The 16,507-nt window shown below is 43.2% G+C and overlaps 1 protein-coding gene across 2 annotated transcripts in view; it reads left to right on the top strand.

Annotated features, from left to right (window-relative positions):
• PTCD2 (pentatricopeptide repeat domain 2) overlaps positions 1-15,972 on the top strand; it is a 31,796-nt gene extending 15,824 nt beyond the window's left edge. For both annotated transcript variants that reach the window (NM_001035298.2, XM_059878712.1), the window contains 4 exon segments: positions 951-1,064; positions 4,512-4,586; positions 11,761-11,874; positions 14,963-15,972. In NM_001035298.2, coding sequence (NP_001030375.1) covers positions 951-1,064; positions 4,512-4,586; positions 11,761-11,874; positions 14,963-15,187 — 528 coding nt within the window. In that variant the 3' untranslated portion in view covers positions 15,188-15,972.
• Positions 15,973-16,507: the final 535 nt, after the last annotated feature.

Below are 16,507 nucleotides of genomic sequence, written 5' to 3'. Positions count from 1 at the left end.
CCAACTCCACAACTTTATGATCTGTGAATCAGAGGCCAGTGCAACACACACTTGAGCATCACTTCCTCAGCACTGTGACACCCAGCTTCCTGCCCTTCTCTGAGATGCCTCCCTGAGTATGTACTGAAGTGGAGAGAACTGAACTCTACTGCTTATGAAGGGCCAGAGGACTTTTCCAGGAATAACCTCATTTCATTCAGTGGGGAGACGAGTTGAAACACTGGTCAGCCATTGCAGACTGCAAGTCAATCCTGGGAGCTCTCCTCTCTCTTTAAATTCAGGTGTTCCTTTAGGGTTTGAGTTGTGAATCACGTCATGGCACACACACTTCGGCACAGAGCTGACGCTGCTGTCGTAAGCCTCACCCACCCACAACACGAAGGAAGAGGATTGTCTCGCCACTGCTGCCCGCTAGTTTGTGTATCGCTTATGTTGTTAGGTTGTTTGGGTTCTGTTTTCTTGGGATTCTTTCATGATTTACATTCAAAAAAGTTTTCATGTTTCCAAACATTTGACTTAAGATGGATATTTTTGGATTGGAAACCTCCTCGGGAAAAGTTCTGTGTGATGCTGAGCTTTACTCTGTCCTCTAACGTGGCTGAAGCAGGCTGACTCTTCACGCTTGTCTGCTCTGGTAGCTGTGTCTGAAAACCAGCCTGCCTGGATGAAAAGTAATCCGAATGTTTGCTGGGAGAGCAGCCCCCAATCAGAGAAACTGGCAAAGAGCTAAAAATGGAGTTCATTTAGATTTGAACTGCTAATGTGTAGCTAACTGAGCCTTTTTACAAATAGTAAATGGAGAGCTTGATATGGAGCTCAGTCTTTTAAGTGGCTTCAAAGGCTCCAGGAAGTTCTTCCAAAAGGAAATCGGGAACACTGAGTACCACTAATCAACTTACTAAACTTAAAGGTTTGCAACATTTATTTATCGAACAATCCTGTCTTCCCAGAATAGCCCTGAATCTTTTCAAATCTGTACCACATTAAGAGAAGAAGCCCTAATCAAAGGAGAAATCCTCCCCAGGAGAGCATCCTGTTTTGCAGTGGCATTAGCTCTGAACCAGGTGAGGCTGTGGAGTACACACAGATGAACTGGGGGTGGGCAAGCTTGGCTACTCTCGGGTGTTCCTGCTTTTATTTCTTTATCCCTCTGACTCTCATAGAAAAAAGTCCCCATAAGGAGACCAGTGCCTTTGGTGCCATGGCAACCTGCATCCATACCTCTGCCTCCAGAGAGCATTTTCATTTACAGCTGAGGGCCTAACATGCGCTGCTGTTCACACGGGACTAGGGGGAATCCTGTGGAAAATCAGTGAGGGAGGCTGCACTCGGAGAACTTTCTCAAGTAATTAAAGTTTAAAATTCAGATGATTCATTTGCTACGTAATGTGCTCAGAGAACAGTTTTAAATCCAAGGCTGTCCATAGTGTGTCTTCTAAAAAATTCTTCAGGGGAACACTATGCCTTGAGTTCCTGGTATTTAAAGTTATTTGTCTTCTTTTTTTTTTTTTGGTTTTTTTGTTGTACCTAAACTACAGTTTTGTCAGATATAAAATTGTGAAGTGATATTTCCTTTCCTGGAGGTTTTCTTTGGCATTGTTCTCTCTTCTAGAGTGGAATGTTGCCATGGAGAAATCTGAGGCCTGCCTGATTTTTTTTTTCCACTTCTGAGTGACCTGATCTTGTTCATTTTTCTCATTTTTGACCTTTATATCCATGGAAACATGTTTTCATTGGGATTTATTCATCTGTTCTTTTCTTTTTCTTTTTGTTGCTGTAATCCTTTCTTTCTTTTCCCCCCTCATATTGTCTATAGATAGATCACATGCTGGTTCCTTTTTGGTTATTCATCATTGAAGAACAAACGTTTCTCTTAGATCAGACATCTGTAGAAGACTCATGTCAGAAGAAACCTGAGCCATGCTGCCATGGTCTTGGGTAGCAGGCATTTTCTTTATGTATGGAGTTTTCTATACTGGCTTTGTTTCTATATTGGCTTTGTTTCTGCCTGGCCAATGGGAATAGGCATGGAGGTGACTCTGAATGGAAAGTCTCTTCCCTACTGCTGCTGGAAGTGACATGCCGTTTCCTGCTAATATGGGTGATCTGTGTAAATTCTTTTTCTTTTTTTTTTTTCTTTATTTTTTAAAATTAATCTATTTTTTATTGAAGGATAATTGCTTTACAGAATTTTGCTGTTTTCTGTGAAACCTCAACATGAATCAGCCGTAGATATACATAAATCCCCTCCCTTTTGAAGCTTCCTCCCATCTCCCGCCCCATCCCACCCCTCTAGGTTAATACAGAGCCCCCGTTTGAGTTTCCTGAGCCATACAGCAAATTCCCGTTGGTTATCTATTTTATATATGGTAATGTAAGTTTCCATGTTACTCTTTCCCTGCATCTCACTCTCTCCTCCCCTCTCCCCATGTCTATAAGTCTATCTCTATGTCTGTTTCTCCATTGTTGCCCTGTAAGTAAATTCTTCAGTACCATTTTTCTAGATTCCATATATATGTGTTAGACTATGATATTTATCTTTCTGACTTACTCTGTATAATAGGTTCTAGGTTCATTCACCTCATTAGAACTGACTCAAATGGGTTCCTTTTTATGGCTGAGTAATATTCCATTGTGTATCTATACAACTTCTTTATCCGTTCATCTGTTGATGGACATCTAGGTTGCTTCCATGTTCTAGCTATTGCAAATAGTGCTGCAGTGAACAATGGGATACATGTGTCTCTTTCAATTTTGGTTTCCTCAGGGTATATCCCCAGGAGTGGGATTGCTGGGTCATATGGTGGTTTTATTGCTAGTTTTTTAAGGAATCTCCATACCATCTTCCATGGAGAAGGCAATGGCAACCCACTCCAGTACTCTTGTCTGGAAAATCCCACGGACTGAGGAGCCTGGTGGGCTGCAGTCCACGGGGTTGCTAAGAGTCAGACATGACTGAGCGACTTCGCTTTGACTTTTCACTTTCATACATTGGAGAAGGAAATGGCAACCCACTCCAGTGTTCTTGCCTGGAGAAGCCCAGGGACGGGGGAGCCTGGTGGGCTGCCATCTATGGGGTTGCACAGAGTCGGACACGACTGAAGCGACTTAGCAGTAGCAGTAGCATACCATCTTCCATAGTGGCTATATCAATTTAGATTCCCACCAACAGTGCAAGAGTGTTCCCTTTTCTCCACACGCTCTCCAGCATTTCTTATTTGTAGACTTTTTGATGAGGGCCATTGTGACCCATGTGAGGTGATATCTCATTGTAATTTTGATTTGCATTTCTCTAATAATTAGCGATGTTGAGCATCTTTTCATGTGTTTGTTAGCCATCTGTATGTCTTCTTTGGAGAAACATCTGTTTAAATCTTTTTCCCACTTTTTGATTGGGTTGTTTGTTTTTCTGGTATTGAGTTGTATGAGCTGCTTGTATATTTTGGAAATTAATCCTTTGTCAGTTGTTTCATTTGCTATTATTTTCTCCCATTCAGAGGGCTGTCTTTTCACCTTGCTTATAGTTTCCTTTGCTGTGCAAAAGCTTTCATGTTTAATCAGGTCCCACTTGTTTACTTTTGTTTTTATTTCCATTACTCTAGGAGGCGGGTCATAGAGGATCTTGCTGTGATTTATGTCATCGAGTGTCCTGCCTATGTTTTCCTCTAAGAGTTTTATAGTTTCTGGTCTTACATTTAGGTCTTTAATCCATTTTGAGTTTATCTTTGTGTATGGTGTCAGGAAGTGTTCTAATTTCATTCTTTTACACATAGCTGTCTAGTTTTCCCAGCACCATTTACTGAAGAGGCTGACTTTGCCCCATTGTATATTCTTGTCTCCTTTGTCAAAAATAAGGTACCTACAGGTGCATGGGTTTATTTCTGAGTTTTCTATCTTATTCCATTGATCTGTGTAAATTCTTAATTAGCCTCACATCTGCCATCAAAAGGATCCAGAGATGTCGTTACTAGTCCTAAACTCTCCTACCACCATTGTAAAGAGAAAGTGAGTACTTCCGGCTGTGCCCCCACTTTTGAGGACAACTCTGCACTTCTTCTGGGCAATGCAGCCATGTCCTCCTCTTACTGCTCCGTCCAGAGCTCACCCAAGCTCCAGCTCCAATGTTTTTGGCAATGCAAACTTCTTCTTTGGTTTGAGGTTTCTGCTATGTTCTAATTAGGCTAAAAATGGGTTTGCATTTCTATTTCTCAAAGTTGCTTTTTTTTTTTTTTGAGAGCTCATTCCAATGAGAGAGGGGACATGCCAACTTTATGCCTCCATCCTAAAAAGTGGAAGTCAAGCAGGTTGTTAAAACATTAAGAAATATGCCACAGTAGGAAACATTTTACAGAATGTTCATTTTTGATTACTAGAAAACATTCTTTTCTCTGTGGACTTCAGAACCCTAGGGCACCATGGATAGGACTATCTTGACATCTTTAAATCATCTTTATTACAGCAGAGTAATGTTTATATGACTTGAGGGTCTGACTTGTTTTTCTTCCTTCTAGAACCAGGTGGCAAAAGCTATATCCATTTTTTCTCAAATCATGAACCCAGAAAGCATAATCTGCACTAATTTAAATGTAAGTAACTTCTTTATGGTTAAAGTAAGGCTTGAAATGTAATAAAAGGGTTTTTTTTTTGGGCCGGGGTGGGGGGGGTCTGTGTACAACAAATGACTTTTGATCTCCCAAGGTCTTTATTCATTCTGTTCATTTGTCAATCACCGTGTGAAAGTTATAGTAGAGCCCTGTGAAAGGAGTCAGCACGAGCTTCCGGGGGTTTAGAAATAGGTGGGAAACACAGACATGCTCATCAGAAGAGCTGGCTAAATGCTTCAGGTGTAACACAGGACTACAGAAGGCTGTCGATTTAGAGAGACGGGGGATGGGCTCTGCGGTCTCTTCACTGAGACTCTAAGAAAGCCTGCGTGCGACTACCTCCTATCCATGGTACCCGGCTCATGGAGCCAGCATATCCACAGTGCATAAAGTGGTGTCTAACATGGTAAACAATAAATGCTCGCTGTTCTCATTCTTACTTTGCCAGCCTGCCGTGGCCTGTCTACCCAGTGAGTCATCCTCACCTTCTTGGGGCAATGAAAAGACTAAGAGACTCTCCTGCCGTTAAAGACACACACAGCACCCACTCAGCGAGGCCCTGCTGAGGCCCTGCTCATATGCTGACTACGTTTGTGTTGTGGGGAGTTGAAAAGAGAGCCCCTAGAACTTACAGTCTCCTGAAACATCAAGGGACCAAGATGAGGAAAACATTGTCAGAAGAGCAGAAATGTGTGAACACCAAGATGCCATGAGCTGGGATAGCAGGTCCTAGCCAGAGTGGTGTTCCAGGCTGGGGAGGGAAGGGCCAGCCAGCAGGAGCTAAAGCCTGGGGAGGAGAGAGGTGCTGAGTAGATTGGGAAGGAGGACAGGGCTGTGGGCTGGAGGGGTGGAGGGAAGGGCATTCTCTGTTGGGAGATTAATTTTGTTGAGGGTTCTAGTTTGCAAGTTAGTTAGTTCTCCTAGCTCTGATTCCTTAGTCAAAGGTACTTAACCTCTATGAATCCCATTTTTCCTTTTGTCTGAAATAACACTAGTAATAATACCTTCTTTCATTATGAGAATTGAATAAGTAATGCATATAAAGTAATTAGCACAGCACAGTTAGTGCATGGCATGTAGTCAGTGTTCAGTAATGTTTGCTAATACCAGTAGTATTTGTTTAAAATGACATATGTTAAATAAAAAGGAGTATTTATTTGCAATGAATCCTAGGACCTATGAATAGGAATTGGGCAGAACTCCAAGCTTCCATGCTTTTAGTTCTGCTCATAATTACCCTCAAATGTCACCCCCAGACCCGTGCCCAGATGACTTTCAAGAAAAGGACTAGATAAGCCTTTATGGTAAATTTTGGGTAACAAGTTCCAGCAAGAAGTCTGAGATAAGAAGACCGTATATCTGACCTCATATTTACTTTTCAGAATGCTTACACAGGAGGGAAAGATGAACCTAGGGAACCAGAAAGATGGAGACAGTGATAGCAGAGAACCTGCCTGGAAAAAAGAGAGAGGTGGGTTTAGAAGGGAAGAGACTAAATATTAGAAAAATACTCTAACAGAGATCTTGTGGTTGGCAAAGGGCATGAGCCCCGAGCAGGGATGAGTGTCAGTGCTCAGTTAAGAGCTCATCTGTAAAACCTGGTAATGGATCTGATATAAACTGATGAACGTCATAAGAAAGGGAGAAAGAGGTCCCAGAAATGAGTTTACAAGGCATCAGTGGTGAAGCAGAAGCAGCGTCAGGAAAAGGCAAGGAAGGAATAGCAGCAGGGTGTTGAAGCCTAAGGGTGCTGACAGCCCGACGTGCCATCACCTCCTGCAGGCAGGCCCTGGCCCAAGACAGGGCACCGGAGCAGAAACTGTGGGCCAGCCTGTGAAGCTCTCGGCTGAAGCAGATCTGGGAGTCCAAGATGGCAAGGTCCAGAGTCCAGAATCCCAGGTCATTTGAGCCAATAAGTGCAACAGACTAGGAAGCCAGATCTTTCAGCAGACATATATGTGATTTTTTTTTTCCTTCTCTGCTTACTACCAGATGTGAATGGCTCTCAGTCTCTGAGTAAATATCTGCTTCTGAGAGAGAGTGCCTGCGCTGCAGATGCACTCATCTCATGACTGGAGAGCCACAGAACTGCTAGGACTCCAGGTGGTTCACAGCTTCAGGTGGGAAAGAAACCCAGGACAGTGTGAGAGAGAAGGTTTATGTGGATTGTTAGTAGCCTTTCCTAGAGTTGAAGTTAGTGTGGGGAGATCATTAAGGGTTGGTGAGAAATGGGAGTGAGCTTGGCAGAATTTTCGTTTATTTTAGCTAAGGTACCATGCTAGGTACTTACATCTATTGGTTTACTTTATAGAACGTTGTTAGAACAGTATTCCTCCATATTATACATGTGGAAAATGAAGATTCAAAGGGTAAGGACGTTACCTAGGTTCTTCTTGCAGCTAATTAAACAAATCTGTTTGACTACAAAGCCTAGGGTTTCCCCACCACTCCAGACCTACAGAGATTAGCACTGTGTGCCTTTTATCTAGGATTGGAGCTAACTGCTCCTCCTGCATAAGGAAGGGAACACGACTGGATTTTAAAAAATGAAATCTGCTGTTGGTACATATATTCCATGTCCTTGAATTTACATTCCTCATCTGTTCAATCGTTGGCTCACTCTCACAGTTGCTAGGAGACTCTAGTAATGATTTTTTTCCCCCAAATGAGAAAGGCGTGGTAGAAATAAAACACAAGTCTGCCAAGAGCTAAAGTGTCCATCTCAGTCGGAAGAGAAATCCAGAGCATGGTAGGGAGTGCGATCGTGAGCCAGGGCAGCCCAGCAGCTCCTCCTGGGGGAGCTAGCGGGCAGGGGAGACAGCCAATAAATGCGCCAAGAAACCTTGAATTGATCTTGAAAATGAATCATCCCCTCCATGAACTGGGTCATGGTATTATCCACTGTCCAGACACTTAGAGAGTTTTCTTGTTTAAAAATTGTCACTCAGGCAATTCTTCCAAATGTCCTTTGTAAATTTCTCCTATTTCAATATAAGCCTGCTTCCTCTTCTTGGGGATGGTGAAAAGAGATGGTTGCCATTCTCATGTTTAGGAATCTTTCAGATTTTGGGTCTCTGGTATTAGAGCACGGAGAAGGCAATGGCACCCCACTCCAGTGTTCTTGCCTGGAGAGTCCCAGGGACGGGGGAGCCTGGTAGGCTGCCGTCTATTGGGTCGGACAGAGTCGGACACGACTGAAGTGACTTAGCAGCAGCAGCAGCGGCAGCTATTAGAACAGGTCTTTAAAAAATAATTTATTTGGCCCTAGCTTCTCCAAGGCTGAGTCATCTACTTAGAATCCATAAGGGCGATTTGTTAATTATTCAGAAATGGAAACCTGACAAGTAGGCTGAACAGAGAGTCTGTTCAGTGAGTATCAGCAGAAATAAATGATGTTGTTTTTTTTTTTTCCTGATCTTTAAAAATTCATGCCTTAGACTAAAATCTTTTCTTGCTGCCAGTTGGAATTTGAACTTACTTAATTCTTCCTCCTCAACCTAATTTTCTTTTCATTGAAATTGCTCCTGCTGCTGATGCAGCCCAGAGGACCTGGTTTCCCATTTCCCAGCTCGTGCTCGTTTCACACAGAACTGACGGAGCACGTGATCTCACCGAGGCACATGCGTGCTAACCCTGACCTTCCGTCTGAATTTAAACTCAACGATCCCAAAAGAACCATAGCCCCCTCTGGAGCGTTGCTGCTCAATGTCAGAGGACTGCTTTTCTCTTCCATATATGTCTGAAAATAGCAGAGGCCAACAAAGGGGAGTTTTCCACCAATTTTATTTGAATTCTAATCATTTCTGTAGAAATCTACATCCATTTTGGAACTGAATTACTCTGCAGGGGAATTTCCAAGGGGTCAGTTTCACTGCTTTTATCATTTATCTAACCCAAGTGAATGTTTTAATGTTTGTTTCTCTGCTCACGAAGGCCACCCTAAAGTCCTAGCTCAGGTGGGAAGTCTCCTAGGCTGCCCAAGTAGGAAAGGAGGCAGGACCTATTATAATTTCTTATAAAACCCTTTGTGGCATCATCTCACTTAATATGCTTAAGAATCACATTTGATTGGAAGCAAGGCAGACTCTAAAGGTAACAAAAGTCTATACAAATAAGAGGCTTTCCTTTTCTTCCAAGTAGAAAACCAGAGGTGGTCGCTGTCGGTCTGGTATGACATTCCATAATGTCATCAGGGACCTGGCCTCTTTGTGTATTTCCACACCACCATCCTAAGCACATGACTTCCATCCATTGCATCTATCCCAGCAAGAAGTAGGAGAATGCAGGAGGACAGGGAAGTTGGTCCCTTATTGTAAAGCAGTTATCCTCCAAAAAGAAAAAAGAATGCTTTCCCAAATGTCTCACCCAACAACTTGTACTAACATGTTACTAGCAGGAGCTTAATCCCATGGTCACATCTAGTCGCACACAAACCTGAGAGATACAGTTTTGAGTTCTATACATGACGGCATCAGTTACCAAAAAAAAGGAAAATGGATACTGGTTAGAAAATTAGCAATCTCTACCACACTGTGCTGTTCTACTTCAAATATAGCAAACTTGAAAAAAGAAATGCAAATTTCTGCATGTTCAGGACTTCTGTTCCCTTTTTTGGTCAAAGGTGTCCAGTGTTAACATTGTTAAATGTTAAACTTGTTAACATTTCTTGAGGTCTCAGAAAATCAGAGGGGCGGGAACTGTTCTAGGAGTAGTTTTACTTAACCAAAATTCCCCCTGCTCCTTGCTAATTCAATTTTCCTAGCCCTTTGTTTGAAATCTATAAGATGAAAGCAAAGCACTGTACCCTGATTTAGCTTTTCTAATTGTACCCTGAGACTTCAGTTTGAGACAAGCTTCTAGCTCTAAATTTTCTCTCTGCCTTTCATCAGTAACTGCCTCATCTATGTTGCCCTTCATCAATACAGTTCAAGGTACTGAACCTCACTCTTGAAATCCCTGTTGAATCAGAGGTAGCTGCTGGAGGCAAGAGAGAAACTGGGAAAGAACAGCTGAAATCTTCCAGATGCATATCATTGATAAGTATCTAGCATGAGCTCCAGGAGGTTTACCCTTGCAAATTGCTCGGGGACCTACACTCCCTTTCTCATTTCTCATTGAGGGTTTGCTCGGTGCCAGGCACTGCAGATGTAGTATCAACAAGATAGACTTGTCTTTGCCTTTCACATGACAGACCACTGCTAACCAAATTGGGATTGGTTTTTATTAACAAAACTGTTTAAGAACTATTAAGACTTGGAGATTTTACTCCACTTCCAAGCTAGTAAGTCAACCTGCCACAGTTTCCCAGATGCTGGTAGAGAACACGAGACACCAAGAGATGAAGGATGGTTTACTACTCACAGCAAGAGCAGCGGCCAGAGGATGAGCATTTTTGCTGCAGTTTCTTGAGCCCAGTTCCCACAGAGCAACATGAAGAGGTCCATACGTCTCTTGCACACACAGGGGTTTATGTTTTAAGAGAGGAACCATGAACTTGGAAAACTCAAATCTTTTAAAATGGGCAGTAAGTGTACCTGCCCTCAGCTTTGCATTAAATACTGTCTGTCTTCCCACGCTGCTGGTTGTACAAAGATCCTTGAAAATACAGTCTGGACTAAAGGCAGTGCTTCCACCTGACTCTGAGAAACCCCTGGAGTGTTCTCTCCTGACGAAGAATTCTGCCTGTGTTCTGAACACTGAACTTAGATCAGGTCCTTTGGAGCTGGCTACTTGAGGTCATTTCATTCTGTTCCGTAGAACCAAAAATAACGCCTCATCCTGACTGTATGCTCTGCAAGCATACAATATTATAAAATGGACTAGTAAGAAAATAAAATGGACTAGTAAGAAAATTTAGCTAGTTTTGTATAAAAACGGAACATCTCTTCCAGAAAATCTCTTTCCTAAAGATAGAGAGCCTTAAAAATGTTTATACCTTTTGATTTTATAATGTCACTTATGGGAATCAAGTCTAAGAAAGTAACAATTTTTTAAAAATATCTGAACATTTATTGATAAAGATGGTATTGCTCTATTTGATGCATTATTTATATAATGGATTGCTATGCATTCATCATTAAAAAATGAGGTTTTTTTTTTTCTAAAACTTTCTGATGCTATGAGAAAGTATTCATTTCATAATAATTGATCAAAAAGCAGAATTGGAGAAATTAATAGATTTGGAGGATAACAGATGAGATTATAAACAATGGTTAACATTAGTTGGTGAATTCTGAATTATTCTCATTTTCTTTCAACTTTACTGTATTCTTCAAATTACACCAATGAACATTGGTAATGGGGTACAGCGGAAATGTGTTCTTTTTTTCCAGTATGTTAATTGTATATGATGGAAAGTAGTTAGTGGTATCATTTTGAAAGCCAAGCACAGTACCCAGTTTGATAACTATAATATAAATAGGAGGGCCTCATTAAGACTTTAATCAGCTTCCACTTTATGCTTGAACAATCGCTATGCTTGCAATTTCCTAACCAAAAAAATTAAAAAGGTAAAGGTATCTTTTCCCCAGAGCCAGTCTTATGAGATTATCTGATTGTCATATTCTCTGACTCCAGAGGAAACAGGAGGAAGAAACTAATAGTAATGTTTACTGAGGACCTCCTGTGTGTTGATGTTTAATGTTCACAATAACACAAAATGTGAGCTGTAAAGGGATTCTCCTCATTTTACAAAAAAAGGTATTGAAAGATCGAACACCTGGCAGGAGTCACTGAGCTGTAACTGCAGAGCCAGGTGTGGGTCCAACCCAAGTGTGTCAGACCCCAGGGTCCCTGTTCTCACCATTTCTGCCTTGTGACAAGTTCCAAAGCTGTGGTGTTCTCATTAGCTATTGGAAAACATGTTTTTTGGCTGGTGGGCATTCATTCAAAGCACTTTTGAACCTGTGCACACAAATGATGTGGAAATAGCATGAAAAGCATAGGGTTTCATGCTGCTGCTGCTGCTGCTAAGTCACTTCAGTCATGTCCGACTCTGTGCGACCCCATAGACGGCAGCCCACCAGGCTCCCCCGTCCCTGGGATTCTCCAGGCAAGAACACTGGAGTGGGCTGCCATTTCCTTCTCTCACAGGGTGCATTTCTCAGTGCTGATTACAGACTCAGTTTTGTTTCTCTTGTTTCTTCTTTTTATTCAGATTATGATCCATATCCAGTCAAATATGTTGAAAACTCTAATAGACATATTAAAGGATGCCACAGAGGGAAATCTATCAAGATTTGTGAAAAGACATGTATTCTCAGAAGAAGTGGTAAGTGTGCGGTTTCTGCAGGACTCAGGTGAAGGAGCAGGAGCACTCTCATAGGCTCACTTGGTGCCTTAACCCTGCAGGCCGCCTCCTTACAGAGCCTGGGAAATCCGGCCACCTCTCTGTCGTTCCTGCTGTAAGACTTCCACATGTGCATGTAAAGACTTCCCCTCTAACACGACATGTCCTCTGAAATTCTAGGAAAACTCGTTTCTTCTGCATTGTTCGTTTCCCCACACTGTGTTCATGGGTGTCAGCTCTTTTTTTGGTTTTCTTTTTCCTTTCTCCTCAAGCATCCAGTTCCTTCTCCCTATTCCTTACTCTCAGCTGATGACCTTGCTTCCTGTCGCACAGAGGTAACAGAAGCAATCAGAGGAGACCTGCTGCCACAATGACACCTCCTTGCCCCTCTCTCACGCCCCTCTCAGGCTTCCCTCCTGAAGCTGTGGTGACTGCAGGCCCCGCTCCAGAGCCTGGGAGCCCAGCCCCTCTGACCCTGCCCAGGGCATGAGCCCAGAAGTGGTATCACCTTCTTCTGAGCATCATCTCTGTCGCTCACCTTCACTGTGAATCATCCCACAGGCAAACAGTAGGCTCTAGTATCTCTCATCCTCAAAAAAAAAACCCCAAAATTCCCCTACTTAAACAAGTGAAAAGATATGGCAAGTGTTTAGATAGGAAGAGACAAGCTCACAAAGTCAGCCCTTCCCAAGTTAACGTGATAATGTAACATTCCAATAAAAATACTATTAGGTTTTTTCTGTAGTTAAGGTTTAGTATAAAGAGCAAACTGGCAAAAGAGCTGGGGACTGTGAAAGAAGAGGCGCTAGACCTGCCAGGTACGAAACCAGAGTAAAGCTTCTCTCAGCTCCTGAGCAAACCAACTGAGGGAACATACAACTTTTTGCAAGATTATACAATAAAATTAAAGAAAAAGAAGCAGTTTCTAAACACTGAGAGCAAAATGAAACAAATGTCATACTTTTGTTTTAAAGTATGGCTTAAGTACAGAAAGAGGAATTATCATAAGTCATTTGAATCTAGTAGTTTATACATTGCTACTCTTGCCTGGAAAATCCCACAGACGGAGGAGCCTGGTAGGCTGCAGTCCATGGGGTCGCAGAGTCGGACTCGACTGAGCGACTTCACTTTCGCTTTTCACTTTCATTGGAGAAGGAAATGGCAACTGACTCCAGTGTTCTTGCCTGGAGAATCCCAGGGACGGGGGAGCCTGGTGGGCTGCCGTCTATGGGGTCGCACAGAGTCGGACACGACTGAAGTGACTTAGCACCAACAGCAGCAGCAGTCATACAACCTAAAAGGGGGAAAGAGACGGTAAAGAAATCATAAATTATTGGCAGGGATCACTTTGTTGGTAATGATACTGGTGATGTCATTTTGACTAATCCAGGGGCCTGTTGGTTGGTCCTCCCCCCGTTTTTCTCCCTCTTCCCCGGCCTTGTGCAGCTGGGTCCTGGCTGGGTCCCAGCTGGCACCCAAGATGGCAGGTTGGCAGCAGAGCACAGTGGCAGCGGCCTCCCCTCTGCCACACGGCGGCCGTCCCAGCCCTGTCCCCGCCCTCACCCCCAGCTGCAGGCTGGCAGAGGGAGCCTGTGGAGAAGCTAACTGGTCATGATTAAGTGTAAAGATCTATCTGAGATCTTCACTCTTCGTGGGTTGTGACTTACCTAAGACTTTTTGGAATATGTTTAGAAAAGCAGGGAAACTAGAGAGGTAAGCTGGTCTTAACATACACAATCGTGTGCATGTGTGTGCAGCACTGACACGACTTCAGCATTCTCACTAGCACTCACGTTAATCAGTCCTTCCCTTAGACCTGGCCCATCAATATGCTGCCCAGATTACAATCCCATGGACCATAGAGTCCATGGGGTTACAGAGAGTCGGACACAACTGAGCAACTTTCACTCCACTTTACTTCAAAGTATCTAGACAAACTTCACACTGGAAAATACTGATGGTTTTTCTCTGATTTTACCCCTCTAAGCCTGATTTACTTAGAAAGCTCACCCTCTGGTTCAGTGTGTCCCCTGGTTGCTATGAGGCCACGTGGGGATCTGCTTGAGAAGTGAATTGATCCCTAAAACTCCAGCAGCTTTTGAGCTAGTTCTAAATATCAAGAATGTTGTTATATCATTAAAAAGAACTAAAGTACATAAAATGGTGATTTTGTTCAGAAGGTAGTTTCACATTCTAATTCTGAGTTCACCCATTTCTACAGACTTAAATCCCATTCATATACTTACGATGCTAATATTCACACCCCGGTCTAGACCTTGCCCCCATGCCTCAGACCCTGGATGTCTCACAGACACCTCAGTCTTGCCTGAAACACAGCTTTAGGTCTTCCCTCCCTAAATCTCACCCTCCCATCTTCCCCATATCAGACAGTGACCACCCCCATCACCAGGTTACTAAAGCCCAAACTGGAAAGCTATCTCTGATGCCTCCCTCTCCCCTTCAACAATAAATCCTTTCAGTTTAATCTCCAAAATAGATTTCTAATATTTACATCTACTTCTCCATCTTTTCTATACATTTATCAGTCTAAACCATCACCTGCCTGATGCCAGCCACCCCTGGATTAGTCTCCACATCCTTGTACCTCTAGTTCTCCATATAGCCTTTTAAAATCTACATCAGATATGTCCTCGTTTGGACCCTCTGATGGCTTTTAGAATAATTCCAAAAAACTTACCATGAGCTAGAAAGCCCTACATCATCTGGCCCTGCCTCCCACTCTGACCGTTAAACTGGACACATTTGACTCCACGCTCTTGACCTCCTTTCCCTGGTATGTTTCACTGTGTAGTATGTGCCACTTGAACCCCCACCTCCACCTTTTATAAAATATCAGGGATGGTTTTCGAGTACTAATCCAAATGTTGTCTGAAGCTTGTGGGATCCTTTATTGTCATTCATGCCTCTGCCCCAGGATCCTCATTTTTACCACTTAAGTGCACACTCTACTTTTTTTTGGCATGTATATCTCTGCTGCTTGGAGGATAAAAAGAACAAGGAAGAAGTCTTGCAGGGATGTAACTATACGCTCTTCTTGCCTTTTTTTCAGCTGGTCAAAGTGAGGGAAAAAGTGAAGGACGTGCCCGCTCTCCTGGCCGAGTTTGATGAGCTTAACAAGAAACTGCACAGAAGTGGCCAGGTCACCGCATACACTTTGGATGCCCTGCTCTGCCACACCCCCAGCGACAGGCAGTCCTACACGGTGCTGCTGAACAAGAGGACAGTCAGCCGTCGGACCTTCCAGCCGCTCAGCCAGTCCCTGTGGGCTGAGTGACCCTGGGTTCAAACTTCCTGTGGGTCTGAGTTGGAGGGGGTCTGCCTTCAGTGACTCACTGGCTTCCTAGGAAATCAGGCATTGTATTCCAGTGGACACTATACGAGTCAACACTTGGTCTCCTCCTTGAATTTCCAAGTTCACTGGGTGCTGGCATGCTGCCTTGAGACATTCATATTTTGTGCCGCCATGAAGATCTAGACACAGGAAGTGGAAAGCTCGGCTCCTGAAGGAAGGAGGCTTCTCTGTGAAAAGGGCTGAGGATCCTTGAAGGAACATGGCAACGGGCTCTAGTCCAGCTCCCAGAACCAGCGTGGAACCCAGTAAGCACTAGCAGGAAGGAATTTCACTGTAAGTGGCCATCTGACTAATTTTCAGGGGAGTAATTACTTGCAGATTATAGCCTTACTGAATTAAGGAGGTCTGAAACCCTACGCTACCATCCTGGGAAACAGTCCAGGATTTTCTCACTGCTTCTGTCATTGTTACCTGGGACCCTGGACAAGACACCAGAGCCCTCATTTTTCCAGCTGTAAAATAATAGTGCCTATGTGACTCTACATACTGTTTTCAAATTTTCACTTCAAGGTTCAGTAGGGTCAAGTTTTTTTCAAAAATGAATTAAGAAATTGAAAGTGTCCTGAGAAAACATTTTGTTTTCTCAGCAGGACAAACAAAACCAGAATTTAACTCTCAGAACTGATGATAAGCCAAAATTTAGATGATTATCACTTTGGTCATTGGCAATCTACATGCTTTTCAAAATAAAAGTCAATATAACCTCATATCGCTCTCTGTATTCTTCAGTTTTCTATGTAGGTCATAATACTTGGTCCTATAGTTTGTCTCATTTGTTATTGACTTTCTCTTTTCTCTCCTTGGATGCTTTATTTTTATTTTTTAAATAGATATGTCATGACAGCAGGTCAGAGCTTCCTTGTAGAGACCTGTCTCTTGAAGGTTTGCAGCCCACCCCCTGAGGGGTCTGAGGGCCCCACGGTGCTGCGACCTCCCAGCCATCTTCCTGGAGCACTGCAGTCTCCCTATTCAGTGCTGCCTCTAAAACCAGGGCTGACTCTCACTTGATGTTATTCTGAGGCGAGAACTGTTCACAGAACCAGAAGTTCTAGAGTAGGAGGAATCTTCTAAGTTTCCCCTTCAGGTTGAGGAAATGACTCGTCCAAATTGGCATAAGTAGTCTCAGGTAGGGAGAAGGCAATGGCACCCCACTCCAGTAATCTTGCCTGGAAAATCCCATGGACGGAGGAGCCTGGTGGGCTGCAATCCATGGGGTCTCAAAGAGTCGGGCACGACTGAGCA

The sequence above is a fragment of the Bos taurus genome, chromosome 20, assembly GCF_002263795.3.
Source record: "Bos taurus isolate L1 Dominette 01449 registration number 42190680 breed Hereford chromosome 20, ARS-UCD2.0, whole genome shotgun sequence".
Taxonomy (NCBI): Eukaryota; Metazoa; Chordata; class Mammalia; order Artiodactyla; family Bovidae; genus Bos; species Bos taurus.
The sequence above is the reverse complement of the archived record's forward strand: the minus strand, read 5'-3'. Positions and strand labels throughout refer to the sequence as shown.